General features: G+C 40.7%; 1 protein-coding gene across 1 annotated transcript; it reads left to right on the top strand.

Moving 5' to 3' along the window:
* The first annotated feature begins 11256 nt into the window (after positions 1-11256).
* Positions 11257-17818, top strand: nipal3 (NIPA like domain containing 3). The gene is made up of 11 exons (XM_071910198.2): positions 11257-11487; positions 11911-11979; positions 12328-12499; positions 12686-12745; positions 13076-13221; positions 13985-14081; positions 14365-14500; positions 14765-14853; positions 15112-15175; positions 15338-15432; positions 16004-17818. Exons 1-11 carry the CDS (start codon positions 11407-11409, stop codon positions 16192-16194), a joined length of 1200 nt encoding a protein of 399 aa, XP_071766299.1. The 5' UTR covers positions 11257-11406; the 3' UTR covers positions 16195-17818.

Genomic DNA, 17818 nt, shown 5'->3' on the forward strand with positions numbered 1-17818 from the left:
AACACACACACTTGTGCACCAGACTGGAGAGGGAGAGAAAGACTTAAGGGATTTAACACCTATACGATTATACAAATTGGGTTCAGGACACAATAAAGTTAAAATATCAGGATAAAAGGTGAAATGAATTCAAAGTTGCAGTTATGGCATGATGAAACATTTCATCATGGTTGCCAGATTGGCATGATATTGTAATACTTATTTGTAAACTTTGTTATTTGTTGTCCATTTGTAACATTTTTGAGATGATTTGTATTGTGATATTGTTTTTATTACACACACACACACACACACACACACACACACACACACACACACTCACTCAGACACTTTATGGTGTTGGGGCCGTTGTGGTCCCACCCAAACAGAGAGCAGATATTGGGCTCATCTCCATATCAGGTTTCATTCTGGGTGCCTCAGGCAGGAGCTAGTTAACACTTCGCTTTATATTTTGCCCCTGGAAGATGCTCTTATCTGCAATTACAATGGACTACTACTTAAAAATGTACATAATTGCATTTTGACCTGAGCTGACGCAACATTCCCAGGTCACTGCAAGCAAGAGATTGCTTTACACAAGACAGATTTGACATCAGATTTCAACTGACAAAAAATATCCAGCATCTGAAAATGGGCTGAAAACAATTGGCCTAGGGGTTAAAGACACCATACTTCAAACATTTCTGTCCGACCATACTTCAAACTCGCTGTCACTGAATCCTTTCCAGCTTGAGGGACTTTGTTCTCTAGCTGATCCTTTGCTCTGCCCTCCCTAGAGATTTCCCTACAGGATTCAATAAAGTATCACACATCACATCATTAGTAATTTTTAATGTAAAGTGAGCATCTGCCAGGTGAGCTAAGCTTATCCCTGCAGCCTCAGGCTCTCAGCACCCTGCGGGGGAAACGCTGCCCAAAAACATTATTGCTAAAATTTCCTCCAGCTAGTAATACTACACGTAAGCGGTGTGGGTTCACAGCAGATACACTGCAGCTCATATTCGCCACAAAGAGACCTGATATTGGCGGCTGGTGTTGCGACATTCTATTCATTCTGTTCCAACAGAATGGGACACTGTTGCAATAAAAAAAAGAAGAAAATGTTCCTCGCCATGTTGATTCCTTGTATGAGTCAAGTGTGGGTACATGATTGTGTGTGTATGTGTGTGTGTGTGTGTGTGTGTGCATATCCGTTTTGTTACATGACTACGTGTATTTATGCGTGCAGTACGGCTCAGTGTGTATACAGGTATGGATATTCACATGAATCCGAGGGTGCGGGCGAAAGTCAAGTGGAAGCTGAGGGAGATGAGGGCAGAAGTGAGAATGTGTTTCTGGGAAATGACACTCAATCAGGCATGTGTGCGGGTTTGATCAATTTTCTATCATCACTCTTCTAAACGAACCAGGAACTGCTTCTTCACACATCGCATGCAGCTCCATCCCTTTCCTTTCCCTTATGTGATAACCATCTCTCTTTCCTACCCTCTCGTCGCCCTTTCCTTCCCTCCTCCTCCTCCTTTTTTTCCTCATCTTCCCATCTTTCTCCCTCTCCCTCTCCCTCTATGGATGACTGGTGATATTCCCGTGGGATAGTGGAGGAGGAGAGCTTTCCAGGGCCTGTTGCTTCATCATCCCAAATACAGCTGGGAACAGGGAACATGTTCAGACCACCTCGCCCAGCGCTCAGTATCGAAACCCTCACACAGAAACCATTTTTCTGGCAGGCAAGCCCTCCTCGCACACACACTCCTCATTCCCTCTTCCTCTTGCTGGCTTACTCTTTCTCAGAAAGTGCTTGACTGTCTTGCTCTCTGTCACTCTTCTTGCATCATTTCCTTCTTGCACTCTGCCTCTCCCTTTTCTTAAATCTTTCATTTTTATTTTTCTCTTCTGCTTTCTTCCTCTTCCTCTAATATCTTCTCTATCTGTTAATGCTGCAGGCACAAATTAAATATTTGGATTGTAAATCAGTTGTGATATTTTTGCTTACATTGCTTCTATAATTTCTATTATTTCATAAAATGAGCAAAATATTTGACCGGAAAATGACAAAAATATCAAAAGATATCATCATTGAATAACGTTTGCATTCATATTCATCTAGCAAAGTTTCATTCTGATCGGAAGAAAGGGAAAATTTTCCATATTCACCTGTGGTACCTGCCCTTAATCTATTTCTCTTTCTCTCCCTCCCCTTTCCTTTCTCCCTCTCGCACCCAGTTTCAGTCTACATGTCTCAGCTCGTCGGAGAGTCAATGGAACCACACGCTCCTCTTCTCCTCACCCCTCCGGAACAATCACAGCGTGCCGTGCTCAAGGGCCGCAGCAGGGCGCGTCCACATCACTGAGACTGAGGAACAAGGAGATTGACATATTGACTCACAATCACTGTGACCTCCATGCTTGAGCCACTGCCAGAGTCTATAATCACAGTGACATTGCTTTTCTCTCTAGTAGTAGTAGCAGCCATTTATTGATCCCACACTGGGAAATGACTTTGCCATTGTTACACTCGAGTATTCCAAGAAACACTGTTGTACATACAACAGCATAAACAATACAAAGACAGAGACAACACACTTGAATATGTTACAGGGAAGCCAGCTCAAAGAAGGATTCCACCAGGCTTTTATTCTAGTAAGGTATTTGCCCATCTGCTGTCTAATTTCCTTTTCACCTTTGACCTTGAGTAGTTAGAAACAAAATACTAAAGGAGAGATTCATATGTAAAATAGAAAGTTCTGAGGATGGCTTTCTCTGAAAGTGCCTTCCATCTGCAAATTAATGATCTAGTGTTGTGTATTTGGGCCCTTAGGGACTATATTAGGATATTTCATCTGACTTAAAGCGTTTCTAATTGGTGGAACATTTTTAACAACCATATGTCAAAAATTCACCATTTCCCCTGACCCCAGAGTCAACGATAACTGCAAACAGACAAAATTATTATTATTAAAAATTGTCAAAAATGCCATACTTCAAACACAAATGCTAATCATGGCAATGCTTACATTAGATGATATGATTTACTTGTGTTCTGTGCTTCATTTGTGTTTTCTATAAAGTTCTCAAAATGGAAATGAGTGAAATCAAACATGGAGCAGCAAATGAGGCATGTGTGCCAAATAAACCAATAAATCAATGAATAAAGGTAAGATATTCTTTTATTCTTCTTTTGATGGTATTGAACTGAATGAATGAACTGAGTCGAGGCACCAGCTAATAGCCGACTAACTGCAGGTTCACAACAGCAGGAAGCATCGTTTTCTAAGAGTTTGCGCACAATCAGCCGATATTAGACTGACATGCACCTGCTATTGTATGACTCAAGGCCCTCCTGAAAGAATTCACCTGCCGGTGAAAGGGAGGGAGGAAAGAAGGAAAGGAAGGATGGACAGACTGAATAGAAGCGACAGGGAGACACGGCCGTGCCTTGAAGACAAATGCGGCTTGTCACCGGGTTAAAAGAAACGCAAATCAAGGCAAGAGTGTGAATGGAGGACTGGAGGAGATGGGAGGAGGAGAGGGAGAGGGTGGGCGGAAGGAGAAGGGGGAACGAGGAGGAGGAGGAGGGGAGTTGTCGTCTCCTGCAACAAGTTTAACCTGAATCCAAAGCTAACAACATGCCATGATTGCAGGGTGCTGAAAATATGAAGGAACAACCAAAGACAACAGAAAAAAAGAAAATTAAACACAGTCTTTTGTTCCTCCTGCTCTCCTCTATCTCCTCAGGTTTCAAACGAGGGATGTCTCTCTCTCCCTCTCTCCCTCTCTCTCTCTCTCTCTCCCTCCAAAAAAAGCAGGTTTTCAGGCCCAGAAGAAGCCCTTGCAGGATAAAGTTGTCTGCAGTCGCCCATGACTCAGGTCACGCTGCACTGCCTGCCAGACAGCCAGGAAGCATGCAGGCAGCATCCATAAGATCACGCTTCATATGCACCCCAACACACACACACACACACACATGCACACGCACACGCACACGCACACACACTCCTGCACACGCTGCACTTGCTCACACAGACTTACACACAGACAAACTCTCATGCACCCACAAAATAATCACTCATTAACAGTCAACACACACACACACACACACACACACACACCAGACACCTTCGGTATGCACACAGTGCACCCACTCTCTCAAGCATATAATTACACACTGACACAGTATACTAAAATCATGTATCAACTGACACTGAGAGAACACATAAAAACTTTGCAACAGAATTGTATTCATTTCTTATTTTCTCATAGTACTCGGTCAATGTGTCCAGTGGGGAAAAAACAATACCTCACAACAAAAACTCACATATCACAGACACACATACACACACACACACACAGTATTTCATTGTGACACATTGAGATGTGTAATGTATACAGTAAGTCGGGGTCAACAGTTGAGACAAAGTGTTACCTTTCTGTTCTCATGACTGGGGGTGAGAGAAGGAAAAGGCCATGATGGTCATGATCCATGCACTGTGTTGAATGTGGGCTCTCACAACACTGTCTCTGTTACTGTCGCACAGCTTTGTATCCAGGGTTGGTGTCAATTATATTTGAGTTCACTGCATTCACTTGACTCTAAATCAATCTGCAAGTAACTTTCTTTTTTTTTTTGTATTTTTTTTTTTTAATATATATTTTACACACATTTTTTATTAGCACACAAAGAAAGAAAATAAAAATATATTGTATATACAGTATATAAATAAATAAATACAATATAGTAAGGTAAGGTAAAGTAGTGACAGAACAAAGTTACAAATATACATGACAGCAATAGACTCTACAACATAGAGTGAGCAGAGTTACACTGTCATACACATAATGCCTCTTAGTATTTATCTGCTTTTAATGAGCTCTAAGAAAGGACGTGTTTTCAAGAAAAGATCATGACGCCCTGAAACTATGAACGCTACTTGCTCATAGCTAAAGATGTTAGACATAAGCTCTAGCAAGTTCTCCAAAAGGCGAAATTTAATTTGCAATTGTTGTATTGGAATTTATTTTTTTTTGTTTGTTTTTAATGTTCTAAAATGGAACATGAATGGTAATGCTTTCCTGTTGATATTATTAGTGAGATGATATCAATGTAAGGTGCTTAAACTTGAGAAAAACATGACCAATGCACCCAAATGTGCAAACCCTTTCTATGGTGTATCTGTGTGAGTGAATCAAGCGTTCTTTGAATAGAACAGTCAGTTTAAATGTCAGTCATATGGCATTGCATGGCCGTCATAAGCATCATAATCACATCGGAAAATGTCCTAAGGCATCATAAAGGCATTTTTGAATCTGGTATGACACTGCTATGAGGTTGTTTAAAGTAATTTATTCACCACTGGAGCCCCTGGTCATTATGTGTCATGACACATCAAATGTGTTGTGAGTTTTTCATATTGTGTCATAATGCCTTATAACTAATTCACGATTCATTGTTTAAGTGGAAAGTGACACAGAACAACCTCATAATTTTGTCATCTCAGAATCATAATGCTTTATGATGTATTATGACATTTTCCGATGTGATTATTATGTGCTTATAATGGCTTATAATATCTAATGACTAAAAGAATATATAGCCCCATTGTAAATATATAACTTATAACAGCCTCATAATTTGGTTATTGCATTATGAAATATTACATTTTCTGATGTGATTATAATGTGCTTGTAATGGCTGTACAATGCCTTCTGACCATTATGTAAAGTCCCAAATATGATTTATACTCGTATGCGTTCCACTCCATTAGGCACAGCAGTCCCTGTCTCCAGTCTTTAAGTGGAGTCACAGCAGAAACCACATTTAAATCCTTTTAACCCGTGTGTGTTCACCCAAAAGAAATGCCTAATTATAGAGGTTAGCGCACTGTAATTCCATCTCACACTTAATAGTCAGGTACGACCACATGACCTCACTTCCCTCACTTCTGCAGAAAGACAAACCGGAGCTGGGGATCCACAGGGGTTCAGTTCAGAGCAGGTAAAATGGCTACAGTTTAGCTGCTTAATAATCTCTATTATTCTCTGTATGGTCAGTTGCTAGGAACGTGCTGCCTTTAGAAATATGTGTCTGGGGTTACAGGTAATTCAATAGGCTCAAGAGGACTGTCTTTGTGAATTTTAACAAAGCTGGAAATTGATAGTTCACGTATGCTAAAGGCCAAGACCTTAAGGTTGAAATGTTGCATTGCATTGAATAAAGTATAAAGAAAGGAGCTTTAATCCAGTGTGATAATCCCCCCTTTTTTGAATCAGTATCCTAAAGGACAAATCATGAACAAGTATAGAAACGCTTTAAGATGCTTAAAAAAAATAAATCTGACATCATGAAATGCATTGCCCTCATGGAATTCATTTTTCACTAACACAATTTGATTTGCCAGTCAAAAAATGTCACACTCCTCCATCAAAATGTTAAAATAATTTAATTCAATTTGTTGCCCTGCCTTCTGCCCAATGTAGGCAAATGTGTGACCCTGACTAGGAATAAGCGGCTAAAGAAAATGAATGAATCAATGTATGAATTCATTAATTTGTTTCATTGGTGGAAATTTTTGTTCACTTCATTCTCAGTTGACCCCTCTGTTACATATTTATTGTGCATTGAAAACAGTATCTGCATGTCTTTTTTCTCATGGATTTCTTCATCCTGTTTGCCTAATGGATCAAATTGCACACAATGTTACCGAAACCAATATTTTGGAGTCTTGCCCAAAAATCACAATAGTGAGTCGATTTGTGAGCATAATCAGTGTCACAGTCAAGTCACAGGCATGCGTAATTGCATTCAAAAATCCAATCCAGCGTTCTTTCTGATATTGTCATTGTCACAGTGATTCAACGCTAGATTTCCCTGTGTGTGCACGACAAGCCTGGACAGGCAGAGGATTTAGGAAAAGCCTGCTCTTCCACCTCCGTTTTATAACGTGTTAACATTCCTTCACAAAATGGAGTATCACCTCACAAAGAAATGACTTCCTGTTGTATGTTGCCATATATTAATGAATACATCCCCTTCGTTCCCAGTACCCACCTAACGTACATGCATTCTTCAGTCATTACAGACGGACCGACGGCTGCTGGTTTGTTTGGTTTTTAAAACCGGCCTGTCAGTTATTAAATACACACTGCCACATTTGTCACCAACGTTCATGCATTCCTCTGGAGATGGTGAACAGCGCCCACGCATGACAACGAACTGGCAACTATAGGGAGAGCCTCAGAACTGAAAGAAAGCTGCCTTTTGATAATAGCAAATATAAAGTCATTGTAAAAGATCTCCTCCTTTGCAGAGACTTCCTTTTCTGTCTCATCAAACGGTCCTGAATGTGTGAAATGCAAACGATGCGATGGCCAAGCTGGAAAAGTTTCTCCTCTCTCGTAAATGAGAAGATACAAACACATTTACAACAATGCAGATACTTCAGTTTGGCGCCAAAGGTGTAAAAGTTCAAGGTGCAGAACATCAGCCAGCTCATAAAAAGGCGTCAAAGGGCCTTTTCGCCAAGCCCTGAAACTTCTTTGTTACCTGAGGCAAAAAAACAAACAAAATGAAAAACGCCCAAAGCCTTCAACCCAGTCTCCCCCCTAACCTCTACCCTGCTACAGAGAGAAAGAAAGTAGTTTGCATTTGAAGCCATTAAAATTTTACAGGATCTTGTTTGTTGGAGAGGAGGAGTGATTCTTCTACCGCTTCATCCATTCGCCCTTCCATCCATCTATCCATTCCTCCTCAGGGCCTCAGAGGCTGTCTTGCAGACACACACACACACACACACACACACACACATACGGACACACACACACACACACACACAGGTGGCAGTAAACAGGTCTGTCCACTATGCAGGATGACCTAATGTCCTGCACGGCAGAGGGAGGGACACACCTTTACCTGTCAGGACTTCTGACCCCCCAGATGGATGGCAGAATCCCTTTAGCTTATAGTAATTCAAAATCTGGCAACACTTTACCTGAAGTGGTGTTCATAAAGCACGATAAAGCATCATAAGTGCATTATCGACACATTGTGAGTGCATGATAATTATCATAATCAGAGTGTGATACAATAAAGACAATGTGCAAAAAATGTAGTTGCTGTATGTCTATGACATGGTATCATATTGAATGGAATTCCCTGGTGTTTTATGATCGTTGTGTGATGACTTTATTCTAAGAAAAGCTTTCTAATGGGCTTCTGATGCTTCTAATTGGCTTAGAATCTGCTTGTAATGCATCACAAGGCATTTGTTATTTACAATAAATATTGAAACTAACACTGCAGTGACATTAAAATGATAAAACATCAGGAGACATGTCTAAAGCTGGTACGCCCATGCTGCTTTATGTGTTGCGTGTACAGATTTACCCTGACTGCAGTCCCATTATGGGGACGGTTCCTCTCATCTCACTGGGGAATGACTGCTGTGCAGTTGCATGAAGTTAAAAAAAAACAAAAAACATTCTTTCTTTTGTTTTGAGATGTTTTTAAAAGACTCTTGGGATTTTACATCACCTGTGCAAATTTGTCACTTTTCTTAACTTCTTTTATATCATCATCACTGTTTTTATTGTTTTTAGCACTTCAATCTCAATGTTTCATAACTGCAGATAAACTAAAAAGTAAACTAAACTCAACTTAGATTTGTTTTTCTTAAATTCCACCTTTGGTTCAGATTTGATTGTTGAGTTGAATTGAGTGGTTTAGATTAATCTTCTCAAATTTTCTGTTGTAAGTCAAAAAGCTAATATTAATTTCTAGCCTTATGCAAGGTATTAATGAACCTTTTCATCTGCTAATATTTTCTTCAAAATGCTTCAAAATGAGGCGCCTTATCCTCACACACTGATTGTTTTCAGTGAAGTTATTTGCGAGGTGAATTTATACTTTGATTACCATGGATTGCGCCTCACAGGAGGGTTTACAGCGGAGATAGCCAATCATCTGCATACCTCCACACTCCTGTTAACACCCTGGGGAAGAAGCACCTGTTCACTGACTCTATTCGCCTCCCTGCTGGCCTGTGAGCTATAATCAGTGTCTGTGTGATAAATATCTACGGTCCAGAGCGGCTTGTGTCATTCCAACAACTGATGAAGGCCACTATGCTGTGACAGGTGTGGCAGGCAAGAAAGACTTTGAAGTTGGCAGGAATGCACTTCCTCCGATGGTGTTTTTGAGTGTCACATGATAAACAGAGTAGTAAATCTACAGAAGACTCTTACATAATTGGATCAGACTCTTTTATGTATTTATGGGTTATAATTAAAGTAGAAAGAGAACATAGGCAAAGGTATTCAATAGACAGGAACATTTTAGTAATAGCAACAGAAGTGGATGTCTTGGGCTTTCTGGACTCTGGAGAAATCATGAAAGAAAATACATCCATTTCCAATAGTCCTTCAGATGTGTCTTTCGTTATAAAAAAAAAAAATGCATCAGCTCATAGCTCCAGACAAGCTCTTACAACATGCCAGTTGGAAATAGAGGGAACATTTCCCAAGAGCCCATATTCAATCTCTGATATCATTTTCCTATATAGCACCTGTGTTGTCTCTACAGTGATGTTCCTTCATAGGTCTGTTATTCTGTTAACGGTGTAAAAGCCTCAGTGTCAGGTTTCTTAAAACTTCCATTTTGCGGTGGAAACATGGTACACGGTGTCATATTATTGCATGCAAAGAGCAAAATCAAATGCAGTCAAAGTCAGTAACAGGGAATTTGCATAGGATGTTTTGGCCTTGATTTGAGTCAAATCTGGCAAATTGTTCTCTCAAGCGTGGTGTTTCACTCCCTCTACTGGTTGGCAAATGAAATGAGGATAGTGAATGATAATCTACTGATGTTATTCTAGTGTTTGTGTCAAATACGAACACGATCACTTTTATTTGGAAGAAGATGGAATTGATTGACATGAAATATCAGTAAAGACTGGGACCAAGTCTCAGGTTGAGATTCCTCTCTGATGCACAACTAATAGGCTAAACATCAGATTTTATATTTCATTTTCTAGTTGCAAGGTCAAATCTAGCATATTAAAAAGCAAACATACAGGAGAAACACCATAAAAAGTAAAAACTTGGGGGAAAAAACTTCCGCCTTGATACATCTCTAGCCAATATTACATGTGGCAGCTATGACTCAGCAGCTGTTCACATGATTCCTCTCCTCTTTTGAAAGGTGGAAACACAGGACAGTAGCTACTCTGCCCTTAGTCGTCCACGCCCTCCATTGACCTACCTTTGTTTTGTTTTTTCACAGCTCCACTTATGGAAACACCATCACTGACGTAGTGCGTGTCCCTTAAAAACACCCTGCTGGAGAGCTGTAATGACACAAAGGGAAAGCATGCGTGCCATTAGAGCTAGTCAACATATGATTTATGATTTACGATGCCATGAGGACATTGCCATGATTTCTCCCTCTCTCTCTCTCATTACGTCTTTGGGAGGAGTGGTTGCCCGTGGTAACGTTCAATTTCAATTCAAGAGATTTTAGTCATGCAAAAGCACAAAAGCGGATCAGAGGTGGATGAGTAATTTAATAGCTGTGTTGACTAGGCTAAATGAGGACGAGTCTATCCAAGAACATCGCACGCACATTTAGACTGGCTGTAATGGATAAGTACTACTCAGTAGGCTAATTATGATAAAACTATAATACACTGTTATTTAATTGATGACTTTCTCCATACATTTCACACGTCCAGTTGGAGGATTATTCAGCTTGGACTTGGCCTGTAGTGTCATAAGTGAAGAACCATTAGCCTCCAAATCAGACTCCACGAGTTAATGGCATTTGAGTAGAGTGCTAATGATTAACTCAGCTGTAAATGCCTTTGACTCAGCCCACTGGCACAGCCTATTGTGCTGAAGTGACAGTGCAGGACAGGACTGTAAACTAACCTGGTGTGAAACGGGTGTGTTTTACACGGAAGTCGAATGATGGCATAGCAGAAAAGCATCCTGGATATTGTAAAGGATGAGAAACGCGTTGCTATAATTGAGGAATCCGTTTGGAAACCTCGATTCCGTTTGGAAATCAATTTGGAGATCTCTGACAGTCTGTGAACAGTCTTCGCCTTATCAGATGAACACCATCAGCAGCAGCCTCTTAGTTGTCGTTAGAGACATATTCATCACTGAATTCGTTGGCTAAATAAAACAAAGAAAAAAAATACCTCTGTCCAAAGGTCACGTGGTTTGCGCGTAACTATCGTGCGTAACGGCGCAGCCTGAAGCAGGTGGAATGAAATCCGGAAGTACGATGCTCAGCCCCAAAGATGGCGTTCCCCTTAGTGTAGTGACAGACAGAGACGAAAGTGAACGATAAATACCTGATGTCAAACGAGAGGCTAATGGACAACATGAGAAATCTGGCGTTTAAATGTATTTATGCTATTGACAACTAAGTTGCCTCTGAAGGCCAGCAGCATGGCGGTGGATTACAGCAGAGCCGACGGCAACTCTTACACGGTGAGACCTATCCTGACACTTTCTGATCGCTCATCAATACTTCTGTCACAATTTCACTTAACATACTAGCTGTTAAAACGTTTCATAGGCTATACTCGGTGTCTTTTCCCGTCATGTGGCGTGATCCCTTACAAAACAGAACTATAATCTTGTCATACATTTTTGAAGGAGACATAATGTCCCAGCAAAACTGTAAATTCCGATAGTAATGATACCTTAGCTGACAAAAAGTACGATATGATCACTCTAAAGTCATTATTGAGTACCACAGACACATAAGGTGTAAGGAATATTGTAGGAATATCATTGGGTTTTTTTTCGTTAGAGATGATAATTGTGGTTACAATCAAGATTTAGCCAGTCTGGATGAGATTATTTAAGACAATAACAATCAATGAATGTGTCTTTTTTTTTCCTCTGTAGGACAATCTCATTGGGACTTTGCTTGCTATTTTTGGAAATGTGCTGGTCAGCATCTCTTTAAGTGTTCAGGTATGTAGCTGAATCCTGCTCAGTGGAATGTTGTTGCTTCTGTCATGACAACAAATGGCCCTGATGACTTGAGGGATTTGTAGATCAGTTATGAAAATTCTCCATATTGAGTATTATTGTTTCTCTAATTTCTGTGTAGCAGGTTCTCATGGGTCTTTGCTCTGAGCCAACATATCAGTCAATACGCAGGGCCATCCTACTCATTTCCACTATTACTTTAACTGCTAAACCACCTCATGTTTGTTTTAAGCTCATGTGTTTGCTTTCTATAAGCTATTCCTTCTACATTAGCTTGTTTGCCTTCTGGCTGTCACCAGTGTGTTTAACGTGCACGTCTTTCATCTACAGAAATACAGCCATGTGACGCTAGCAGGAACCAAGGACCCGCGTGCCTTCTACCGGACTAAAACCTGGTGGTGCGGTCTGGTCCTCACCTGTCTAGGGGAGGGAGCGAACTTCCTCTCATACGCCTTCGCCCCCCTCGCTCTCGTGGCTCCGCTTAATGCCGTGTCCGTCTTAAGTGAGTGTTTGTGCTCTCATGCCGTTCCCTAATATGTTGGCAGTGATGCATATTCAATATAATCATTCATATGTTGCTTGTAAACACTGAAATGCCCTTGAAAATATTGTGATAGTAGACTCAAGAATTAGTTTTTAACATGAAAGTTAGATTTAGTATTGACATCTTGTGTTTTCCTCTTTTCAGCAAGCTCAATTCTGGGTCTTATTTTTCTGCGTGAGAAATCTAAGCCTAAGGAGTTTGCAAGTAAGTTTCAGCGTATATTTGTGACTGGAAATTTGCTTGCAGAGGTGCGGATACTCTATGTAAATAATAGGAGACTGATGCCATCAGATGCAAATACGTAGTCAGTCTCTCTGCACACGGCACACAGCACACTGCCTCACCAGCTGCTGTAAAGGCACACAATCAAAATGTTTGTCTAATATTGCTGAGTACAAGCTATGTTTTGCTGGAAATGTAATTCCAAAAGACCTTGCAAGAGTAATCCTGCACTCTAATGTTATATTTAATATCACTTTCCCTCGTGCGGGAACTGAATGTATGTAAGTAAATGGATACTGTGTGTTATTTCAGAGCGCTATGGGCTGTCCTTCCTGGGCTGTGTCCTGACCATAGGGGGAACCTACTTGTTCGTAACATTTGGACCAAACTCTCATGAAAAACTCAACGCAGAGAACATTGTGAGACACATTGTAGGATGGCCTGTCCTCTTGTATCTGGTAAGATATTTTTATATAATGAATAATTGAATAGTTCACCCACCAGGGCCTGTCAGCAGAGTGGAGCACAATGAAGCTTCACTGCCTCAGCACCAGGCTGCACAGTTTTACTCCATTGTTCCCTTTTCTCAAATCTACTGTTCTTAATTTTCACTCCACACTTCAAGGAAATATTGCTTCCTATTTCAGAAGGATATTGGTTCAAAGGCTTTTCTATAGTCCAATAAGCATGAATTTATTTAGGCTCAGTAAACATAGAAAAGAATTGGACAATTAGGCATATGATATTGCTAAACATATCCTTAACAAAAAAGAATAGGCTAACTGCAGGAGCCACAGAGACAATGTATTGTTCTTTGAAAATTCCTATTTTAATAAACAAAAGCACAATAATATGCATGAATTAAGCTTGTAAAAATCTGTGTTTTAAACCTCTGGGCTTACCAAATGGTGCTGGGCCTATCAAGTTCAAAATGAAAAGTGCAAAAATAGTCTCCACATCAGCCGCCAGTCTTATTGCACCCATCATTCATGTGAAGAACATTCATTATCCAGCTGAATTCAACAATATAGGCACAAACCCGCATCCCACAGAGCAAATTTCCCAGCCTCGCCGACCTGTGTTGTTCTTACCGCATAAACGTTTGCCTCTGACTGTGAGATAATTGCGCTATTATGAAAGATGACAACCGCTGCACTAATACCTGTTTTGTTTATTTGATATTAATGTGTTGTTTATTGTTGTTATGATCCTTATCGACAGCTCCTGGAGATCATCACGTTCTGCCTGCTGTTGTACTTCTATAAACGGCGCAGCGCTAACTACCTCATTGTTATTCTGCTGCTGGTGGCTCTACTGGGTGAGTCTCCGGCATTAAAGCCAATCAATTTCACACCCGCCATAAACTCCAGCAATTACCACGCTTTATTGGAATAGATTGAACAATATGGTAATTACCTCAGTTTGAAGGTTCGACAGGCGCAAAACCTGGTCTGTAATGTAGATGTGGATGGAACAGCGGGGGGTAAAATGTGTCAAAGAGGGTTGAAGACCTTGTCATGTCACGCTCCCTCCTCATAGATTTCATGTGCATGTGTTTCTGTGTTTAACTGTTACTTTCTCGTCTCGCCTTTGGCACACAGGCTCTGTCACAGTCATCACAGTGAAGGCGGTGTCGGGCATGCTGGTCCTCAGCGTCGAGGGCGCCATGCAGCTCGACTACCCCATCTTCTATGTCATGTTTGTCTGCATGGTGGCTACTGTGGTCTTCCAAGCCAGGTGAGGGACTGTGAATGCCAAAGAGGAAGGGGATGTATGGGCAGTACGGTGGTTGCAATTGGCTGTACCTGTGTTAAGACAGTATTAAGATGTTCACACACCCAGGGAGTAGCTTTTATATATGGATTACTGAGACAGTGGCTTCATTCAGTAGTTTTTAATGCTGACTCAGACTGAACATGATACAGCAGCAGTCTTTCAATCAGTGGATATGTTTTCTTAAATACCAGTTCTCCTTTGTTTCCTTTGTTATCGTCTTCTTAGATTTCTCTCCCAAGCTTGTAAGCTGTATGACTCCTCTCTGATCGCCGGGCTCAACTACAGCCTGTCCACCTCCGTCTCTATTGTAGCTGGTGAGTTGTGATGTCCTGTGTCTCAGTGGTCCTCAGATCTGGTCCTCGTGTCCCAGAGTACTGCTGGTTTTCTATTCTGCCAGGTACTATTCAGTCTAGCTGTCTAATCAGGGACTGTTTAGATGTGGGTGCAACTGACAGAATAGAAAAGCAGCAGTACCCCGAGGATCAGAATTGAAGACCACTACTTTACTTTACAAATCTCTTGAGAGTCACAACGCGAAAGACATGAGAGGCTTCTTTGTTTCTGTTTTTCAGGAGCGATATTTTACTTAGAGTTTAACCATGAAGACGTTCTTCACATCTGCATGTTCCTGTTGGGGTGAGTGCTCATCCATCGTTCCATCATTAATCATGCAACAGTCAAAACACTAATAAACACAAATACAACATTACGTGAGCATCTGCTTTGAAATACAGACTATCCAAACGTTTCTCCTGACTAACGGCTGACTGTTGTGTGACTGTTGTGTGCTGTGTGTAGAACTGCAGCCTGTTTCCTCGGGGTGTTCCTCATCACCAAAAACAGGAGAAGGACCAAGACCTTTGAGCCCTATGTCACGATGGACATGGCGAATGGTTTGTACAAACTATACAAGTATAGAAAGAAAGAGTATGTATTTTAGGCTTAAAGCTACACTAGGCAGTATTTTTACGTAAAAACACACCCATTTTATGAACCTAAATTACAAAGTGGGGTTTCTGAGAGCTTCTAGTTTCATCCTATTTTCCCAAATGAAATTCTGGTGTCTGGTATCGACACTTCTCTGCTCACAGGGAGTGAGGAATTGAAACTAAAGAGAAAGCTGGACTCACCAGTGTTAATACTGTATTTTGCCTCTCTTGTCCCTTTAGTATCCTTTGATATAAAGCGATCACAGACAGGCCGGGTTGTTAAACATTAGTGTGCTGTGTACAGTTTCCTCATGTTATGTTACATCATTTCTGGGTGTTGAAGGTCAAATTTTTCAAACAGTTACCTCTTGCTGCCATTTGGAGCCGCCAAAGCTGCCTAGTGTAGCTTTAAAGGCTAAATACAAGGACTGTCAGACAAGGATCGTTCTGCATTGTGATTTGAACTCAACAGCTGCTAATGTGAAGTTGCTGTAAGACGGTCACTCTACACAGCCCCTGTCCCTTCTCTACCCAGGTGTCCCCACCATTCACGACAAGGGCCTGGTTGTTCAGCCGGAATACAACGGCTCTTTCTCCTACGGTGCTCTGGTCAACAATGACGGGGTGGCGCCCGCCGCTCTGCCCGTCAACCAGGAACAAGCAGCAGTCACAGCCAGATCCGCTGCCGCTTCTCATCGGCCGGCTAACCAGAAGAAGGAGGATTAGTACTACTATTTTCCTCCTCCCTTCCATTCCATTGTCAACATTCAAAGAACTAGAAAGGCAAAGATGGAGGTGTTCAGTCCTTTTTTTTTTAGTATGAACACCAATATGATACGGTCATGAAAATGGGGAAAATGCGATGGCCTTTGTGTCCTCAACCACCTTCCAGCCCAGTCGGGATGTTTTTGATGTTCTCTTACTCTGCCTTGCACTCTTCTCCACACTCGCTTTTTTTTTAACCTCCAAACCAAAACTTGACAGTCAAAAGCTTCCATTTTTTTGAGACATTAGCTGTAACCATGCAAATAACTGTAGCTGTAGCTATTCATTCCAAAAAAAAGTACAGGGGAAACTTGAATCTGTTGGACATTACAGCGGTACGGGCCACCTGGATTCACACAACCTCATAAATATAACGACACACTGTGTGATGTGCCTTGAAGCTTACTGCCTTTTCCCTTGTATTTGCTGTGAGATGTAAGGACCGATTCCCATGACTCTCCAGTTATTTCGCTCCCATTCCCCCATTAATGGGAATACAGAATTCATACAGCCGTGTGCTGTTTCATTAGTAAAGGGGAATGTGAAAACTCTTGCCAATGAACACTTTCACTTTTCAGCAGTTTCAAATGTCTGCCTCCTACTCTGCTTCCCGGGAGCAGGTGTCACTCCACAATGTTCTGCCTCTTGTTCATAGGACGGTATTACTGCTTTGTCTGATGTGACCAAAAATGGGTGCAATTATTTTATTTTATTTTATGTTATTGTAATTTATTTATTGATTTTAAAGTTTGCTTTTAATGTGCCTTGAAATGTAGCTTTACACTGGAGGAAATACTGTAAGGCTGAAGCATAACCCAGGTTGGTGAGTAATGCATTACATAGCAGGACTACAGCCATTTAATTATGGGAAATGGCAACTGTAATCTGTCAGAGTCTGTGTGATTAAGAAATTAGAGAGGGAGGTGATAACTTTTTGGATTACTCAAACAGAAGGGAATCACAAGACATTTGGATCGTGAAATCAAATTTATTTATACAGCACATTTCATGATGATGCAACCCAAATTGCTTTACAGACATGATTCTAAATCATCAAAAAAGAGACAATATATTAGAAACTTCAAATATTAACTGTGGTTAACAGAACTTACTCAAATACTACTCAAATATTTTGTCATTAACCTTATGCTTGGGAGTTTCTGAGGACCAAATAATCCAGAAGTATAACTGAAAGTAACCAGATAATGTTGCTAAATTGGGGTAATACAATGGATTCTGTTCTCTTGTTAAGTTTTTAGGATGTAATTTGTACTTAAGTGCATTTTAAATGTAACCTTCCCACCCCTGGGTCAAACTTAAAGGTGTTAGTAGTATAGGCTTAAAATACCCCATTTATTTCAATGTGTAAGTATTGTGCATGCTGGACGACAATGATGCAAGATGTAAAATATCTTTGTATTTATTTATTTATTATGTATCTAAACGATCCATAATGAATGAATGAATGGCAATATATTGGATACTTGCAGATACTTGTGTTCTTCACCTCTAACTATGGCACTGCATTTCTAGTCTTTTAATAAAATGGTAGGGAGCTACTCATGGGCTGGATGCCTGCACAGTA

The sequence above is a fragment of the Centroberyx gerrardi genome, chromosome 17 (genome assembly GCF_048128805.1).
Source record: "Centroberyx gerrardi isolate f3 chromosome 17, fCenGer3.hap1.cur.20231027, whole genome shotgun sequence".
NCBI lineage: Eukaryota > Metazoa > Chordata > Actinopteri > Beryciformes > Berycidae > Centroberyx > Centroberyx gerrardi.

Excerpts from the sequence above, each read along its gene's own strand:
- nipal3 (XM_071910198.2), top strand. The coding sequence starts at position 11,407 with ATGCTATTGACAACTAAGTTGCCTCTGAAGGCCAGCAGCATGGCGGTG. Across the intron at positions 11,980-12,327 it reads GCATCTCTTTAAGTGTTCAG|AAATACAGCCATGTGACGCT; the intron begins GTATGTAGCTGA and ends TTTCATCTACAG. Across the intron at positions 14,501-14,764 it reads ACTGTGGTCTTCCAAGCCAG|ATTTCTCTCCCAAGCTTGTA; the intron begins GTGAGGGACTGT and ends TCGTCTTCTTAG.